The sequence below is a fragment of the Artibeus jamaicensis genome, unplaced genomic scaffold, assembly GCF_021234435.1.
Source record: "Artibeus jamaicensis isolate MK-2021 breed Jamaican fruit bat unplaced genomic scaffold, CSHL_Jam_final contig_781, whole genome shotgun sequence".
Lineage (NCBI taxonomy): Eukaryota > Metazoa > Chordata > Mammalia > Chiroptera > Phyllostomidae > Artibeus > Artibeus jamaicensis.
In genome coordinates this window covers 8331268-8349766 of record NW_026521968.1, presented here as the reverse complement: position 1 = coordinate 8349766, position 18499 = coordinate 8331268, and the positions used below count along the sequence as shown (strand labels likewise).

The following is an 18499-nucleotide window of genomic DNA, read 5'->3' as shown; positions in this document are numbered from 1 at the left end:
ACTGCTTCTTGGTTCCTCCACCGAAGTTTGGCCCACCCTGCTTAGGCCTGGATTCTCGGCAGATTGCCAACGGAGCCCCGCCCCCGGGCTCTAATCGCCCGGGCGAAGGTCCCCGGGATTCTCGCTACCCATATCCAACCCCGCCCCCGGCCTAGGAGAAAGGCGCAGGCGCCTCACGCAGCCTCTCTGCAGCTTTCAAGCCCTCGCCAGTCCCTTCTTTACCGCCGTTTCCAGTCCGGAGCAGTCCCTCTGGGTGGGCAGAGGTGGAGCGTCCTGACTCTGGCTCCCCCTGGGGGGGTTCTTAGTGGTCGCAGCTCTGTTACACCCCCCCCCCCCATGGCACGTAGGGCCGAGCCCCCCGATGGGGGCTGGGGGTGGATGGTGGTGCTCTCAGCGTTCTTCCAGTCGGCACTGGTGTTCGGGGTACTCCGCTCCTTCGGTATCTTCTTCGTGGAGTTTGTGGAGGCTTTTGAGGAGCAGGCAGCACGCGTCTCCTGGATCGCCTCCATAGGAATCGCGGTTCAGCAGTTAGGCAGTGAGTGCTGAGCCTGGGTCCGGTGTCCTCAGACGGTCGGAAGGGAGGGGGGGATACATGGACAGTAAAGGGGGAGGATGGGGGTGGGGAGATGCTAAAGAAGGAGGCCTGAGGTCTTCTCACAGAACTCTTTCCTCTTCCCTAGGCCCAGTGGGCAGTGCCCTGAGCACGAAGTTCGGGCCAAGGCCTGTGGTGATGGCTGGGGGCATCTTGGCAGCACTGGGCATGTTGCTTGCCTCCTTTGCTACCTCCTTGACTCACCTGTACCTGAGTATTGGGCTGCTTTCAGGTGAGATCCTGAGCAGGGGCAGGAAAGTCCAATGCCTGCGTTTTTGGCCTCTGGACTATCACCTTCCTCCTGATCCTGCTAAAAGGCTTAGGGAGAAGCTGAGAGAAAGTTTTGAATAGCACCTGTACCCTGAAGGAAATGAAGAGGAATGACTGAACGGATAAACTGGGTTGGGCAATTAGGACATTCAGAGATACATGTCCAGAATATGCAAGCCCAGGGCTAGTGGGACTGGAGCATAGAAGGAAGAATTGCATACAGTGAAGTTGTGTTAGGTATTGTGACAGTGAAATAGGTATCTGATTTACATATGAAGGAAGGCTTTAGAAGCTTATGGAACTAGGCAAATGAAAATCACACAACCAGAAATGGTAGAACCCAGGTCTAACTCCAAAATTCTGTGCTAGTTACTTTAAAAAACACTATCTCTAAGCCTCTACAGTACCATAAAATATATTACTCTCATTTTGTGGATGAGGAGATTGAGGCTGGGGGATTGAGTAAAGTCAAAACACTAGCAAGTACAAAGTATCAAAATTAGGATTGTAACCAGGCCTGTGCTACATTCTGCTGCTGGGCAGTGTTGGGATTACTGGGTGCCCTGAGATCCCTAAGAGTCCCCAAGTACCATTTCTTCTCCTTTTTTTTTTTCTTTTGGACAGGCTCTGGCTGGGCCTTGACCTTCACTCCAACCCTGGCCTGCCTGTCACGTTACTTCTCTCGCCTGCGATCCCTGGCCATGGGACTGGCACTGACGGGCGTGGGCCTCTCCTCCTTTGCTTTTGCCCCACTTTTCCAATGGCTGATCAGCCACTATGCATGGCGGGGAGCCCTGTTGCTGGTGTCTGCCCTCTCCCTCCACCTGGTGGCCTGTGGTGCTCTCCTCCGGCCACTCTCCCTGACTGAGGACCCTGCCATGGGTGGCCCTGGGGCCCAACTTGCCTCCCTTCTCCATCATGGCCCCTTCCTCCGTTATACTGTTGCCCTCACCCTGATCAACACTGGCTACTTCATTCCCTATGTGCACCTGGTGGCCCATGTCCAGGACCTGGATTGGGATCCACTGCCTGCTGCCTTCCTCCTCTCAGTGGTTGCTATTTCTGACCTTGTGGGACGTGTGGTTTCTGGGTGGCTAGGGGATGCTGTCCCAGGGCCTGTGGCACGACTCCTGATGCTCTGGACCACCCTGACTGGGTTGTCATTGGCCCTGTTCCCTGTGGCTCGGGCTCCCACAGCCCTGGTGGCTCTGGCCGTGGCCTATGGCTTTACATCAGGGGCCTTGACCCCAGTGGCCTTCTCCATGCTGCCTGAACTGGTGGGGACTGGAAGGATATACTGTGGCCTGGGACTGGTGCAGATGGTAGAAAGCATCGGGGGACTGTTGGGGGCTCCTCTGTCAGGTAAGGGGGGAATGAGGTTTCCAAGTGGCCCAGGGATGCCATGTCATACCATTTGGGGAGGGGACTATTCATGTTATAGTGGATGTAAATACTGTCCTCTGATATGGAATACTACATGGCCTGTATAGCCAATCATAGCAGCCCTGAAGTGGGTCCATGGGACAAAGTAACTGGGGCTGGGGAAAGACTAAAATGAGCTATATGGAATCCTTGGCAGGATACCTGCAGCTTGGGTTTTCAGAGAACTTGCTTGGCTGGACCTGGCCAGACATAATATGTCACTGTATGCCCCTTCCCTTGGCCCATTTGGCCGGAGTTCAGGTGTCTGAGCCATGTGGTCAAAGTTCTCCAATCTCCACATGCCAAGAACCTTCAGACCCTTAACATTTTTTCTTAACTATTAACTGAAGGTATGGATGGGAGGGCCACAGGTATCAGAAGGAAAGGCACAGATGTGCCTGACTCCCTCTGGGTCCCCAAATCCCCACTGGCTGATTTGGAGGTCCTTTCTGAAGGCAGGAAGGTGACTGAAATTACCATTTGAAGCCCTTGGGAAACCAGAGTTCTCAAGCTCACCCATTCCTACTTAGGGAGTTCTAACTCTTCCAAGATGATGTGTTAAGGATTATCTTCCCTCTACCAAAAAATATGAGTCCTCAGTCCCAGGAAATAAATCACTCATGTGTATTCTTTTTCTGTCTTGGACATAGGCTACCTCCGGGATGTGACAGGCAACTACACAGCTTCTTTTGTGGTGGCTGGGGCCTTTCTTCTTGCAGGGAGTGGAGTTCTCCTCACTCTGCCCCACTTCTTTTGCTTCTCAGCTCGTGCCTCCAAGCCCCAGAACCTTGTCACAGAGGCACTGGATACCAAAGTCCGCCTGCCCAAGGAAGAGCTGGGAGAGGACTGAACTCCAAAAAGGGGCTGTTAGACCCAGACATTCGGAGGTTGGCAGCTCCAGGTCTTCTCCTCCTGCCCCATGTTGGTGCCCACAGAGCCATAGTGCCTTAAGCATCTTGGTCTATTTTCCAGCACAGCAGGCCCAGGGTTCCTGCGATGTGTGTGCCAACCCTCCGTATTTAGTTGAGGACTCCTATCTCTGCCGTGCTCCCACCTTTTCTGCAGGATCCAGTTCAGCCTGCTCCACGGAGATATGAATCGACTGTGAAAATCAAAGGCCAAAAGACTTAACTATATTTTGTAAGTGATCTCTAGTGTTCCTGCTAAGTTTCTTCTCTGAAGATAGATGTTTGGGAAGGGGGGATGCCCCTTTGAAATAAAATTGAATCTGAAGACTGAATAATAATCAGAACCTCAGAAAGAGCTGGAGCCCGTATGCTTGGATGGGATCATGGCTGGGTGGTGGTGGGGTGTCCAGGAACTCCTGTGACTTAGAGCGTTTTAACCCTGGTTTCTGCTCTCTGGACCACAGTTCCTTCCATTTGCCCACTGACTTCCTTCTTTTTCACTCTCCCCTGTGACTTAGAAAAGAAATTAAGAGCATGGTGGGGACATGGTGTATGTGTGTGCAGGGGTGGGGGGTAGTTTACTAGGAAAGCTGAAGCCGAGAGAGTTTGTCTGGGTCTGGGATTCTTGTGTTTACCTCCGGCCAGTAAGAGATTGAGACACAGGGAAGAGTCTGAGTAAAGGAAGTGTGGACGGGGCAGACAGCACTTCTGAGCCTCCCTCTCTCCCACACAAATTGAGGCTGACAGGCAGATAACTTCTAAAAGATTCCTGTTACAATGGCAACAACTTGGGCAAAGAGAAATGGATTGGCTTGACAGACAGATAGCCTCCCCGTCTCCCAGGGCTTAGTGGGATCCTGTTTCTTTCAATCAGCCTGTTGAATATCTTTAAGTAGAAAATTTTCAGTGTCTTCAATTGCCTAACAATGGGAACATGCAGGAAAACTGAAACATTTTATTGGGGGAGGGGCTTAAAAGAAAATGGTCAACAAGTGGTTTCTAGAGTGGAGTGAGGGGCTCCTGGGGAGAGCAAGGCAACTTGAGGAATGGGGAGCAATTCCCCCCTTTCAGGGGGAGGGGTGGCTGGAGGGGAGGCTGGACTGCAGGAAGGCACAGCCCCAGGCAGCCCCATGTAGATGAAGCTGCCAGAGAGGACCAGAGAGCCGCACACGAGGAAGGAGGCGGTGAAATCTCCGGTCTCATCCCTTAGGAAGCCTGAGAGGAGAGGATAGGAATTTAGACGCCTCGAACCCCAGGGGCAGGGGGGATGGAGGCCGGCGGATCTGTTGGCTCAGGCCCTTACCTGATAGTGGAGGGCCCAGAAGCCCACCGAGGCTCATCAGCATCATCACCAGTCCTGTGGCCTGCACAACACCTCCGAAGCCTACTAGCCCAGGGAGCACTCCGAAAACCAGCGGGGCGTAGCTGCCGGCGCTCAGCCCGTAGGCCCCGGCCACAGCTAGCAGGGAGCCCCCCCAACCCTCTTCACTCCCTACCACTGGCACCAGCCCCACAGCCAGCAGCCCCAACCCTGTCAGAGCCCCAAACACCGCCAGCAGCCGCGGGAGGGGCACCCAGCCCTGGTCTGCCAACCACCCGCAGACTAGCCGGGCGCCTGCGTCCGCCACTGCAGCCACCGCCACCACCAATGCAGCCCTATACCCTCCGAGGCCCTGGTCTAAAGCATGAGGAGCCAAATGCACGTAGGGGACGAAGTACCCGCCCGCGATCAGGGCCGTGCCCAGAGCAAAAACTAGGAAGGCTCGGCGTGTGAAGAGATCCAGGCCCAAGGCAGCTAGGGGTCCGCGGGGTGGGGCAGGGGGGTCGCCAGGGAGCTCCAGGGGTCGCAGCAGGGCACCACAGGGGGTGAGGTGGAGGGTAATGGCGCCAAGGAGGAGCAAGGCGCCCCGCCAGCCGAAAGTATCCAGGAGGAGCTGCAAGACAGGCGCCAGGAGCAGTGAAGAGGCTCCGTTGCCTGTGAGTGCCAGACCCACGGCCGAGACTCGACGGCGGGAGAAGTAACGCGAGACGGTTCCGAGGGCAGGGGCGAACACCAAGGCCCAGCCTGAGCCTTCGAATGGATAAGACCGGGTGAGGACAGGGACTGGGAAGGCCTGGCCCAGAAATCCCACACCTGCTCCTCAAAGGAGGCCCCCTACCCACAAGAAGCTCCCATGTCCACCATCACCCCTTTAGGACCGAAGCATCCTCTCCCCTCACCAGCGAGGACGCCCAGGCCAAGGTAGAGGTGCAGCAGACTGCCAGCGAAAGCCGAGAAGACGAAACCAAGCGAGGTGAGGATGCCCCCAATCATCACCACTGGGCGCGCTCCCCAGCAGGTGCTCAGGGCGCTGCCCACTGGGCCTAAAAGGAGGTGGAGTCAATAAAAGACACGCCCCAGCTCCAACTTACTCCAACACTTCTCATTGGCTGTTTGCCTGGATGGAACCTTCTTCCCTAGCCTAATAGCTCCCTTTTTTAGCCTCAACACACTCTTCTAGATCTTGGTGATACCTGTCGTCCTTTCTCAGGTTATCTGGTAATCAGGTGTTTTCCTCACCACTAAACTCAGGGACCCTCCACCCTGGTTCCCGCCCCCCACCTCGGGGTGGGGGCCCCTCACTGGCTGCCTGCTGCACGGCTAGAGCCAGGGCGCTGACCCACGCTGTGTCCTGAGAGGTTCGGTCAAAGTGCTCGGCGAGATCAGGGAGGGCAAGGCCCAGGGAACGTAACAGCCCGTAGGAGAGCCCATTGACCGTGAAGGCTGCAGCTGCCACCACCCAGCCCCAGCCCCCATCCGGGGTTCCGACAGGTGTAGGGGCCATCGCCATCTGAGGGAGAAAGGAACACCTGTGAGTGAGGTCTCCATGTCTGTGACTCCTCCAGGGGCCTGAGATCCAGCTTCTGGCCGCTTTCCCAGGGAGGGAGGGCACATCACCCTGAGCACGATAGGGCAGGGGCTGAGGGAGCGGGAGCTGGGCCTAGGCATGAAATTCCTGGGTGGGTGCGAGTTACCTGAGAGTTATCTGCGAGATACCGGGACGGGGTGATGGGGCTACCCCTGGCTTGGGACTCCCCCTCTCCCTCCACACCCCTTACCTGACCTCTCCAGGCGATGGGGAAAAGGGCGAGGAATGGCTCGGCTTGGTTTCTCCCCGCTTCCTAGGCGGGCAGGAACCTCAGCGGGGAGAGAGTGGGGGAGGGAGCCCCACTTGGGCAGGCTTTCTCGGTAAACAGAGATCACCGCGGGGGCCTGAGCCACCTGGGACGCAGTGGCGGGGAGGGCGGGGGCTAGCTGAGACAGCCAATCAGCCGAGCTGAGGGTGAGACCAGACACTGAGTCCCACGGGGATTAAATTATACACACACAAACACACTCGCGGGCACGCCAAGCCCCCCCCCCCCCCGCCAGGGATGGGCGAGGAATGAATGCCAGAGGCGCCTGTCCACAGCCACACCTCTGCTGCCTGCAGTTCGTGGAGAAGATAGGTGGCTCGAACACCGCCCCCCCTGCCCCCGCCGCAAGTCCAAGGTCGGTAGCAATGTGCTGAAAAGGGTGGTTCCCCCAAAGGCTGAGGGGCTGAGTAGTTTTGTTTTCAGAAAATGTTGCTGGAAGACCAGGGGTAAATCTTGACTCTCAAATCACAGACCTCCCCTGAGTTCTTGTTGTGCTCAACAAAAATATGTCCTCAGGGACTTAGAGGAAGGAAGAGGGACTCCCTTCCTCTGAGGAGGTGTGATGTGCCTGCACCTCCACACATGTCATCTTTTCATCTTCACAATATCCCTGTGAAGACAGTGTCACCCTCATTATTTTAGATGATGGAATGGAAGCTTCCAGAGGTTAGGTGACTTGCCCAAAACCACTCAGCTAAAAGATGGTTGGAAATACATATTTGAATTTTGGGTCTGTCCGACTATGGGACCATACAAGGAGAACAGACCTAGGACTGAAATAGAATCTGCAGTAATGGAGGGACACGGCCTGCAGAGAGTTTGATGCCAAACTGGCCTGGAAATGGCAGTCTTTTTGGGGCCAGAGAATTTATGATTCTAAGATAGGAGGCACTGGAAGGGCAGAAAGGATCTTTGCAATCAGAATCGCTAAAGATTTAGAGATTAGAATATTAAAAACAAAGTAAGAAATCTGAGAATTGAACTCAGGTATTTATTTCTTGAAACACTTTATTAAAAGTATCCTTTGAAACTTTTTAAGTTAGATCTACTTTAATGTACTTTGGGCAATTTTAAACAATGTATAGATTTTCTTCATTTAATCAAAAATGTATTTTTTACATTCAGTATTATTTTGTATTAGTTTCAGGTGTATAGCTGAATGGTTAAACAATTATATATTGTGCTTTACCAAGTGTTGTTTATGGTACTTCCAGTACCCCCTCGATACCACGCATAATACAATATTATTGAATACATTCCCTATGCTGTACTTTACATCTCTGTGGCTATTCTGTAAGTGCCAATCTGTAGTTCTCAATCCCTTCACCTTTTTCACCGACTCCCCCAACCCCCTCCCCTCTGGCAACTATCAGTCTGTTCTCTGTTTCCGTTTTGGTTTTTTGGTTTTATTGTTCTTTATATTTCACATATAAGTGAAATCATATGGTATTTGTCTTTCTCCGATTGACTTATTTCACTTAGCACAATACCCTTTAGGTCCATCTATGCTGTCATACATGGTACTATTTCATTCTTCTCTATGATCAAGTAATATGCCATTATATATATGTACCACAACTTTTTAAAAATTGAACTTATTGGTGTGACATTGATTCACAAAACCATACAGGTTTCAACTGTAAAGTTCAGCGTCGTGCACCCATGACCCAAAGCAAAGCCTCTTTTTGTCCCCACTCATCCCCCCATGGCCTATCTCCACCTACCGCCACTCCTCCTCCCCTCGGGCTGTCACTGCACTGTTGTCTCTGTCCCGGTGTGACATACATATATGGGGGGGGGCGGTGCTTAATCCCTTCACCTTCTTTCATCCGGCCCTCCAACCCCTCTGTTCCCGGACAGCTGTCAGTGTGTTCTGTGTGTCCATGCCTCTGTTTATATTTTGTTTGTCAGTTTATTTTGTTCATTAGATTCCACATGTGAATGAGATCACATAGTATTTGTCTTTCTCTGCCTGGCTTATTTCACTCAGTATAATAATCTCCAGGATCATCTATGTTCTCGAAAAAGATAAGATTTCCTTCTTTTTTATGTTGAGTAGTATCCCATTGTGTAAATATACCACAATGGGTTCTTTTAATTAATTAATTTATTTATTTATATTTATCCATTCATCTACTGATGGGCGCTTGGGCAGTTTCCAGATCTTTTCTATTGTAAATAATGCTGCAGTGAACATAGGGGTGTATATATTCTTTCAGATTAGTTTTTTGGATTTCTTTGGATATATTCCCAGAAGTGGGATTGCTGGGTCAAAAGGCAGTTACATTTTTTATTTTTTGAGGAAACCCCATGCTGTTTTTCATTGGCTGCACCAATCTGCATTCCCACCAAGGGTGCACAAGGGTCCCTTTTCGCCACATCCTTGCCAGAATTTATTTGTGATTTATTGATGATAGCCATTCTTATAGGTGTGAGGTGATACCTCATTGTGTCTTTAATTTGCATCTCTCTGATGATTGTTGACATGGAGCATTTTTTCATATGTCTATTGGTCATCTGTATTTCCTCTTTGGAGAAATATTTATTCAGGTTCCCTGAATAAATTGGACTGTCTGTTTTCTTGGTATTAAGTTGTGTGAGTTCTTCATAAATTTTGGACATTAACCCTTTACAGGTGTATCATTGGGGATAGGTTCTTCCATTCCATGGGTTGTCTTTTTATTTTGTTGATGGTTTCCTTTGCTATGCAAAAACTTTTTAGTAAAAGTATCTTTTTTGCCCTACCTGGTGTGGCTTAGTGGATTGAGCACTGGCCTGGGAACAGAAAGGTCACCAGTTGAATTCCTGGTTGGGGCGCATGGCTGGGTTGCAGGCCAGGTCCCCAGTTTGGGGGGGTGTGAGAGACAAGTAATTGATGTATCTCTCACACATCAATGTTTCTCTCTCTCTCTCTTTTTCTCTCCTTTCCCCACTCTCTGAAAATAAATAACATCTTCTTTAAAAAAGTATCCTTTTTACATTAGAATTAAGGTCACCATTGCTTTACTTCAGCTATTTGAATCAAGAAATGTGTTCTTTGGTTTTATTACTATTAAATAATATCAGAAAATTTGGCAAATTACAGTTTGGAGCATGTATTATCAAAAGCCACACGATGGCAGTGTTTCCTAATTGCCGAGAAGTACCTGCAACTTAAAAAAAAAAAACAGCTTCTTAAGTAGTGAGAAACTGTAAACCTAACAAATACAGCATGACCTTTGATGGCTCTCCACTCTTTATAAGAGAAAAAGAATCAAATTTCTCTACTTTGGGTATAAGGACTTTTGCAACCAAAAGTGGACCCAGAATTTCCATTACTTTTCCCTCTCCTCTCACACACCCTTTCATCAGACAGTGTCTCACCCTCTCCATGGACATGCCTGTCTTTTTCTCACACCTGAATTTTTGCATATGTCATGCCCTCTGCTTGTCCTGGGTAGGTTGAAGGTCCTGCCAAATACATCCTAGAAAAAGTGGTCTCACTGGTTTTCCTAACTTGGGTTCCTGTTGTGAAAGGCACCTGAAAGGTGGATCCAGCAGATCCTCAGCCACCAGGGAGGGCAGGGAACCCACTTTCTGGGATGGGTGGTGAAGATTCTGTTCCAAACTGAATGTAGTCAACTGAAACAAAACTCTCCCTCTCTGTGGTGAAGCGAACATGCAAGGCAGTCAAAGAGGAGATGGGGCCTCTGGGTCTGGGAGTTCTCTGAAGTTATGCTCAGCACCTTTCAAGGTTTGTTCATGCAGCTAACATGGCATTGAGGGTGGGGGAATGGAGTCCCAAGCTACACTTCCTTAGTTTGAATCTCATCTCAGCCACTTAGCTGTATTATTGTAAGTTATTCTGTGCCTCAGTTTCCTCATCTCTAAAATGGAGATTACAATAGTAGCTGCATGATAGAGTCTATGTGAGGATTAAACGAGTCGCTGCACATACATAAGGAACCTTGAATGGGACCTGGAACATGACATGTGTCAATCCCTATTGCTACTATGTGACTTGGAGGAACCTGACTAGACCCTTCAGCACCACTCTGCTTTTGCTACTCGGCTGTATTTAAATGCCTCAAGGTCAAAGAACTTCATTGTTCTGGTGAGTTCTTAGTAGAACTACACCAGTTATAAGATGTGAATGCTACAAAAAAGTGTTAAATGGTTATTTCTTTTCTATGTGGTGAGTGGTTTTCTTAGCATTTTCCAAGAAAATGCCAGTCTCCCTATCTTGACTCTAAAACTAAAAGAGAAGATAGGAGTCAAAGTCAGTTTTGTTCACTTGCTCCTTCATAGAAAATATTTATAAATACTTACCATGCCAGATGCAATGCTTAGGGCTAGGGGTACAGAGGTGAATGATGCAATCTCTTCCTTTCAAGTTCTCATAGTCGAATTAGAGAAAAAAGTGAAATAAAGAAATCTCCGCACAAGGAGAGGGACGCAGACACCATAAAGTGGTGCATGGGAGGAACTGACTCATTCTGCTGAGGCCTGCTGGGATGGCTTCACAGAACAGGAGCCCTCAGAGCTGGGTCTTGAAGGATGAGTAGGCGTTTGCAAGACGGGTGTGTGGGCAGGGGCATTCTGGGCAGAGGGAGCAGCTGGTGGAAAAATCACAAAGGCATGAACCAGCTTGGCGTGTTTATAGCTTGGGGAGCTGTGCCTAGCTGTTGTGTGGAGAACAGAGAGTGTGTAGAATGATGTAGAGTGAAGCTTCTGGGGCAGAGGGTCCCGTCATGGAAGGTCTTGAAGACCAGGCTAAGGATTTAAATGTTCCCCCAGAGAATGATGCTTCTCAAAAATTTCTACTCACATAACATTCACTAATATTCACCAATATTGGAAGCTGAACACAGAGGAAAGAGGCCTCAAATCAGTTAGAGGGGCAGGGCAGTCTGAGGTTATAGACCTTTTATGTGTAGGAAATTTCTCTGAAATATTTTGTTCTACATCAAAAATTTATGTGGAATTTTGCATATTACTTCATAATCTGTGATGCATATTTTATTAAAAGATTTTATTTATTTTAGAGAGAGGGGAAGGGAGAGAGGGGCGGGGAGAGAAACACTGATATGAAAGAGAAACATTGATTGGTTGCCTTTCCTACACACTCTGACTGGGAATCAAACCCATCAGGCTTGTGTACTGACTGGCAATTGAACCAGTGACCTTTCACTTTGCAGGATGGTGCCCAACCAACTGGACCACACTGGTCAGGGCCGTGATACTTGCTTTCATAGTAAAATAATGCTTTATGTGGCTAGACAAGATTTTCCCCAGCCCTGGCTGGTGTAGCTTAGTAGATTGAGTGCGGGCCTGTGAACCAAAGGGTTGCCAGTTCGATTCCCAGTCAGGGCACATGCCTGGGTTGCAAGCCAGGTCCTCAGGTGGGAGCCTGTGAGAGGCAACCACACGTTGATGTTTCTCTCCCTCTCTTTCTCCTTTCCTTCCCCTCTCTCTAAATATAAATAAATAAAATATTTAAAAATTAAGATTTTCCCCCAAGTCTTCTTCACTGATGAAGTTGCCTGACCACCAACTCCCAATCTACATTAGATGCCTCCCTCTCTTTCTAACCAACCCTCATCAGAGAACTTCTCAGTGTGGTACAATCAGCCATTTTTGTCTTCTTTCCCTTACCTCACATTGCCCTGGAGGTGGAAACTTGTATGACTGATTCTGGATCTTTCACATTCTAAGGTGACAAATGACTGAATGAAACACTGAACAAGGAACTCACTGCGTGAATGGACTCAGAGCCTGCTGCTTCCATGGGATGTGGCAATGTCACAAGAAGGGGCTGCTGACGGACCAAACTGGTAATGCTTGCCCCCATGGAGAAAGCCCCAGAAGCAGATACTGAGCCAGGTCGGGTCTTTAGAGGTCAAAAGAAAGGGCAAGCTCTGTACATAATTTGCTGTGGGGACCACAGGCTCTGGGAGTGCGTCTGTGTTTGTGAACTCAGACTGCTCATGGGAGCCCCTGTGGGAGGTTCTGGGGAGCTCAGGGATCTGCAACCCTGGGGAAGCCCTGAACTGAGCCTGGCCCTTCCTTGGGTACATCCACTGGGGACTCCCTCTGTAGAGGGAGGGAATGGGACAGGCAAAGATGGATGGCATCACCCAGAGGAAACACAGCTCTGTTTGAAGTGCATAAAAACATGAGACTTCTGGCATGTGGCCCAGCTGATCTTCAGCTTCTAAGTGCCTAACAGCTGCCTCTCACCCCTCCCCACCAGAGTCCTCTCCTTCACCAGCTTACCCAGAGACCCGGCCATGGGGAGTCAGCATAGACCTCGAAGCCCAGACTCAGAGTCTGGAAAAGTGGAAGAAAAACTTGACCCAGGAAGGGGATGAGATCACAAGGTCAGGGTTTGTGTTTTGGGGCCCAGGGAGCACATTTGTTGAGATGCTCTGAAATGGGGGTGGGTAATGAAACAAGAAGGTACAGGCATCCATCAGGACAGTGGGGCTCAGTGTGTGTAGGGAACAAGTCTGCTTGGATGGCTGTACATGAACAGAGGGCCGAGCTGGGCCTCCTGAACCTTGTGTTGGAACTGAGATGGGTGAGGAGGCTGCAGAGTTTGGGGCTGGAAGACGCCGCAGTCAGGTTGAAGTTGGCATAGATGAGGCTAGAGCTAGATTGGATCCCAGACCTGAGGTGGAATGGGAGTCCTACCCCACATTATTTCTCTCTTACTCCCTCTGCCAAGTCTGTCTCTGGTGCTTCTTCCCATTCAGTCTCCATCCCTTCCCCCTGTCGCACACCCCCACCTCCCTAGCCCCTGTAAGTGCTGAATATATGGAGCTTCTGGCTCCTGCATCTCTCTGGACAGCACAGTCCCCAAGACAAGGGATCAGGACAGTCAGGGGAGCACCTAGCTTAAGTTCTTTGAGCCTGGTCTGTGTGTCTAAATATCCCAATGTGTCTTATCTGGCATTTCTGGTTCTGGACTTTGGCCAATGTCTGTGTCAAAGTTCTTAGTTGTAAGCCATAGGCACTCTGTTCAAGTGATTATTTAAGGAGAGAACTGATTGATTACAGGATATACTGGGTACCTCTCAGAATTTTCAAGAAGGCTACAGAACTAGGTTTGGCAGGAACACAGACTTCCACAGGGATAAATGTGTTGCCAATGATGCTGCTGTCACCATCAGACACTAGATGTCGCTGCTGGCCCTCTGCATTCATTGGGCCTAGGAACTCCTGCTTCTCACCACTCGCTCTAAATCCAAGTCCAGGGTCAGCATCCCGACCACCTGAACCTTGGTTATGTGCTCTCATCCTAGCTGGTAGGGACACCAGGAGACCAAGCACCTGGTGTTTTCAGCGTCTACAGGTGGGATGGGTTCTGTCCCCCATCAAAATAATGTGGGACATGTCAATTGCAACTCAGTCAAGTGATTTATTTTTATATTAATAATAAAAATGTCTCAAACAAAGGAAGAGTTTCAGGTGCAAGGCAGCTCGAAATGTCTACTAAATACAGGTTGTCAGGATAGGAATGGCATTTAAATTCAGACAGCAGTGTGCATTCATCCTACTAAAGCAACTTGGATGTGGAAAATTAATTAAAAGCATAGTTCTTGATTCTTTTTTTAAAAAATGTTATTGATTATGCCATTATAGTTGTTCTATTCTCCCCTTCATTCCCCTCCACCCTGCACCCCCCACCCCTACTATTCCCCCCCTTTAGTTTATGACTATGTGTCTCAAGTTCTTTGGATTCTATATTTCCCATACTATTCTTGCCCTCCCCCTATCTATTTTCTACCTACCATCTATGCTACTTATTTTCTGTACCTTCTCCCCCCATCTCCTCCTCCCACTCCCCTGTTGCTAACCCTCCATGAGATCTTCATTTCTATGGTTCTGCTCCTGATCTAGTTGTCCTTTTAGATGTGGTTGTTAATAACTGTGAGTTTGTTGTCCTTTCACTGTTCATGTTTCTTTAACTTCTTTTTCTTAGATAAGTCCCTTTCACATTTCATATAATAAGGGCTTGGTGATGATGAACTCCTTGAATTTGATCTTATCTGAGAAGCACTTTATCTGCCCTTCCATTCTAAATGAAAGCTTTGCTGGATAGAGCAATTTGGTTGTAGGTCTTTGGATTTCATGACTTGGAATACTTCTTTCCAGCCCCTTCTTGCCTGTAAGGTCTCTTTTGAGAAATCTGCTGAAAGTCTGATGGGAACTCCTTTGTAGGTGACTGTTCCCTTATCTCTTGCTGCTTCTAGGATTCTCTCCTTCATTTTAATCTTGGCTAATATAATTATGATGTGCCTTGGTGTGTTTCTTCTTGGGTCCAACTTCTTTGGGACTCTCTGAGCTTCCTGGATTTCCTGGAAGTCTATTTCCCTTGCCAGATTGGGGAAATTCTCCTTTATTATTTGTTCAAATAAGTTTTCCACTTGTGGCTGTTCCTCTTCCCCTTCTGGTACTCCTATAATTCGGATGTTGGAGCGTTTAAAGATGTCCTGGAGGTTCCTAAGTCTCTCCTTATTTTTTTGAATTCTTGTTTCTTCATTCTTTTCTGGTTGGTCATTTCATCCTCCTTCTAGTCCCCTCCTTTGATTTGAGTCCCAGTTTTCTATCCATTACTATTGGTGTCCTGTGCATTGCCATTCATTTCAATTAGTTTAGCCTTCATATGTTCCTCTAATTTGTGACTAAAATCAACCAGTTCTGTGAGCATCCTGATCACCAGTGTTTTGAACTGTGCATCTGAAAGTTTTGCTATTTCTTTGTCACTTAGATTTATGGGCTCTGGGGCTTTGAGATCTTCTTGAGCCATTTTTGGTCCGTTCACGCCCTTTAAGTGTGAGGAACGGAGCCTTGGACTCCCAGGTCGCTGGCGTGTGACGCTGTATGTGGGTGCAGGGTCAGAGCTGGGAAATGGTGGCCGTCTCTGCTGCCTCCCGCCGCTGGGACCTGCTCGGTCCTGTCTCACTGCCCACTCCCTCCCTGGTCTATCTGCGCAGGAATGCGCCAGCACAGTCAACCCGCAGCTCTTCACCCTCACCGGATCCACCGGTCGTTCACTGGGTCTGCCCTTTGCAACCCCATGCCTGGGATCCGCGTGCCTCAGTCCATCTGACCGAGTTTTCCTGTGCAACCCCGCTCCGCCAGCTGCTGGTTTTGCCTCTCTTACCGGTCAGGCTGAAGAATTCGTTGTTATCAGACTTCTGAAAAGTTCAATTTTCTGTGTTCTGATTGTGTTTTCTGTTGCTAATATTTTGTTGTCTCTAAACTTGGTTGTGTGAGAAAGCACAGCGTCTCCACCTATGCCTCTATCTTGGTGGAAGTTCCAGTTCTTGATTCTTAATGCCGTTTTCTAAGCATCTAGTCTGTTGCTGAGACTTCAGTGAAATAAGGATTGGAAAGGACCAGCTCAACTCCAGGCACATGGTAGGCACTCTACAAGTAAAGTTTCCCTTCCATTTCATTTTCTCCCGTTTTCTGGGCACAGGTAGTCACCCCTTCACCTCTACTTCAATCCAGTCTCTCCTTTAGTTCCCTGTGCTCCTCATGACTTGATCTGACAGTGGGATTCAAACCAGAAGGGGCAAGGGATGATGTCTGTCATTTTCCCTTAGCAGTACCCAACCTTTTAGCTACCTCTGAATTCTCTGGGCACATTGTCTTTCTAGTCCAGCCTAGGACCTCATATCTGATTTAAAGGGACTCAACCTCTTAGAGGGCTCTGTTGACCACCCTAGAGGACTCTGTTGACCACCCACAGGTCCACCCTAGGGCTTCAGTGGCCTTGGGTGTCCAGAATCTGTTTCCCAGCTGAATATTGTTAACCAGGATCAAAAAACAAGGAGGGAGGAGACAGGTTTTTCTGCAGCTGTAGAGATATAAATGAGACATTCTGGAGATCTAACATGTATTAAGCAGAGGTGTTAAAGTCTGTTCTCTTTCCTCAAGGAAGTAAGAACTTCCTGTGTGGACACTAGAAGGAGTGGGGTGGGGACTGACTGTGTCCAGGGAAAGTCCTGAGGCCACCAGGAGGGTCTGTGAACTGAAGAGGCCATGACTGCTGCTGCTCACATCACACAGACCTCCTGTTGGTGCACGTGGGTCTTCTCCTTTCAGTGCCCTTTCTTCTGAAGGAGTTCCTCTTGTCTGCCTTGAATCTCTTGTGCCCCCACCTACACTTCAATGCCATTTCCTTTGCAAAGCCTTCTCCCTGCCTCTTCCTTACTTTCTTTTTTTTTTTAATGATTCATACCAGTTTATTTATATCATCTTCCTTACTTTCAAAGCAGTTTAGATCGTGGTAAACCTGTCTCCTTATTTGTTTATCCCATTTAGACAAAGGGTTTTCCAGGCTCTATCCATCTCTGTCTCAAACTCTGGTCATAGCTCCCTTTCTTGATTCACAACCAGGAGCCTTCCAGTGAGACGTATCTGGTTTAAAAGGCACTTCGAGTCTGAGCTTAGACACTTCCCAGAATTTTCTAAACATTCATGTTGAGTGCCGAGAGATCAGAGCCAATCATAGAGTCAATTGAGTTCATTGTAGGCAATTGTAAAAAGCAAAATGCTCCCCAAAGTCTTAACAGGAAAAATATATTTAGTGTGAAATGTGAGTGTGTTTTAATACACTCAGGAGTGAGGGGTAATATCACATAATGGTACGAACATTGACCCTGAACCAGACCGCCTAGGTGTGAATTCTGGCTTTGCTACCTTATCAGCCTTAATGGCTTAAAACCAATGACTTAACCTATCTGTGTGATGGTTTCCTCACTCATAAAACAGATGATGATAAGATAGCTCCTACTGCTGAAGAAAAAAATGATGAAGATGATACTGATGAAGGTAGCAACAAGTTATTATCAGCACAACTTCTTAAAATTGTTGGGAGCTTTGATCCCTGAGTATTTGCATAAGCATTTAAGAAGGTTCCGTCCCAGTTCATCCAGGCTAGTGAAGCTAAGGAGTGGTATGTGCGGCTTTAGGTCACAGCCATGAGAGGACCTGTGCATGCTTGGGCCTTCAGCATGGAGACAAAGCGAAAAAGGCCCCAAGGAGAAGGGAAAACACAGTCCAGAGGCTTGCTGCCCAGTTTTTGTGCTTCTACCTAGGCTAACCCATGGAGTTTCCAGTTGTGTTTTATTAAGGAAGCTATCTTTAACTCACCCCAAATCTAAGTACCCATTTTGGCACTGACTTGCTGTACCCTTGAACAGCATTTGGTTCTGCTGACCACCTCCACCCTGTATCATGCATATACCTCCTTGACTCTGCCTGTTACCCCTCCAGTATCTGAGGGTCTCTCTTGCTTTCATCTTTGTTTTTGTCTCCAGTTGTGGGTTTAACTTCCCATGATGCTATTTGGTATTGAGGATGGTGATGAGAAGAAACAGAGTCCAGAAAGCTCAGTGGTTGGCAGTTTCTGGTAATATCAGCACAGAAGGAAAGGAAGATCGTGTTGGCGGCAAGTCACAGGCCCTTCTGGAGAGCATAAGCAGTGTATGCTATAAATAAATAAACCATCTTTATTAGTTATGAAGTTTCTGGCAGCAAGTAACAAAAGAGTCCAACTCAACTTGTCCTGAACAATAACAAAGCATATTATCTCATGTATCACTAAAATTGGAGGCAGGAATACCCAAGGCTAGCTAATTGTGGCTTGGGAACATTATAGAGGAATCAGGTTCTTCCCATGTTTTCAGTCTGTTGCCTTAGTTTAGCTTTTTTCCTCTTAAGGTTGCAACTTGGCTACGGCCGTTTCAGATACAGCATCCAGGTATAACAATGTGCAGAAGAGAATGAGTATATCTCTTCCAGAGTGTCCCCCTTAGCAGTAAGGAAATCTTTGCCTATAGCCCCCAGCAGGTAGTTCATCATCCCCAGCCAGATTTATAACCCATGTACACAATTAAGCCAGCCACTGACCAGGGGAATGGGACCACCATGACTGACTGACTCTCATCAGGCCCTACCTTCGGGACGGGGCTGGAGCCACACTCACCTGAAGCACGCAGCTGTACAGAGTAGGGTAGATTCCTAAACACCATTTAGCGTCAGTAAGGAAGCAGGAAAAAGAATCAGTGCTTCATAGGAAGCCAAACATGTTGGCTGAGCCATCTATGAACTCCCCATTGATGCCTGAAGGAACCTG

The 18499-nt window shown here is 48.5% G+C and overlaps 2 protein-coding genes across 8 annotated transcripts; one reads left to right on the top strand and one right to left on the bottom strand.

The window, feature by feature from the left end:
• Positions 1-131: 131 nt before the first annotated feature.
• On the top strand, positions 132-3521 carry SLC16A13 (solute carrier family 16 member 13). 2 transcript variants are annotated; one of them, XM_037129210.2, is made up of 4 exons: positions 132-535; positions 681-824; positions 1487-2224; positions 3049-3521. In XM_037129210.2, exons 1-4 carry the CDS (start codon positions 337-339, stop codon positions 3132-3134), a joined length of 1167 nt encoding a protein of 388 aa, XP_036985105.2. In that variant the 5' UTR covers positions 132-336; the 3' UTR covers positions 3135-3521. The 2 variants fall into 2 exon arrangements, with proteins under 2 accessions (XP_036985105.2, XP_036985104.2); XM_037129209.2 differs by having other exon boundaries at positions 134-535; positions 2935-3518.
• A 51-nt stretch (positions 3522-3572) lies between these two features.
• SLC16A11 (solute carrier family 16 member 11) lies at positions 3573-6494 on the bottom strand. Of its 6 annotated transcripts, none has more exons than XM_037129204.2 (5): positions 6292-6494; positions 6043-6188; positions 5413-5556; positions 4496-5263; positions 3573-4407 (listed from the first exon to the last, which is right to left on the bottom strand). In XM_037129204.2, the coding sequence occupies exons 2-5, from the start codon at positions 6179-6181 to the stop codon at positions 4178-4180; spliced, it is 1281 nt and encodes a 426-aa protein (XP_036985099.1). In that variant the 5' UTR covers positions 6182-6188; positions 6292-6494; the 3' UTR covers positions 3573-4177. The 6 variants fall into 6 exon arrangements, with proteins under 6 accessions (XP_036985099.1, XP_036985100.1, XP_036985102.1 ...); XM_037129205.2 differs by having other exon boundaries at positions 6043-6173; XM_037129207.2 differs by having other exon boundaries at positions 6043-6131.
• Between the last annotated feature and the right edge of the window lie 12005 nt (positions 6495-18499).

Bases quoted from the DNA above. Each gene is read 5' to 3' on its own strand.
- SLC16A11 (XM_037129203.2), bottom strand. From the start codon at position 6,023: ATGGCGATGGCCCCTACACCTGTCGGAACCCCGGATGGGGGCTGGGGC. The intron at 5,557-5,815 runs GTGAGGGGCCCC...ACCTCCTTTTAG, and splicing joins AGCCGTGCAGCAGGCAGCCA to GCCCAGTGGGCAGCGCCCTG. The intron at 4,408-4,495 runs GTAAGGGCCTGA...CTCTCCTCTCAG, and splicing joins TCTGGGCCCTCCACTATCAG to GCTTCCTAAGGGATGAGACC.
- SLC16A13 (XM_037129209.2), top strand. From the start codon at position 337: ATGGCACGTAGGGCCGAGCCCCCCGATGGGGGCTGGGGGTGGATGGTG. The intron at 536-680 runs GTGAGTGCTGAG...CCTCTTCCCTAG, and splicing joins CGCGGTTCAGCAGTTAGGCA to GCCCAGTGGGCAGTGCCCTG. The intron at 825-1,486 runs GTGAGATCCTGA...TCTTTTGGACAG, and splicing joins GAGTATTGGGCTGCTTTCAG to GCTCTGGCTGGGCCTTGACC.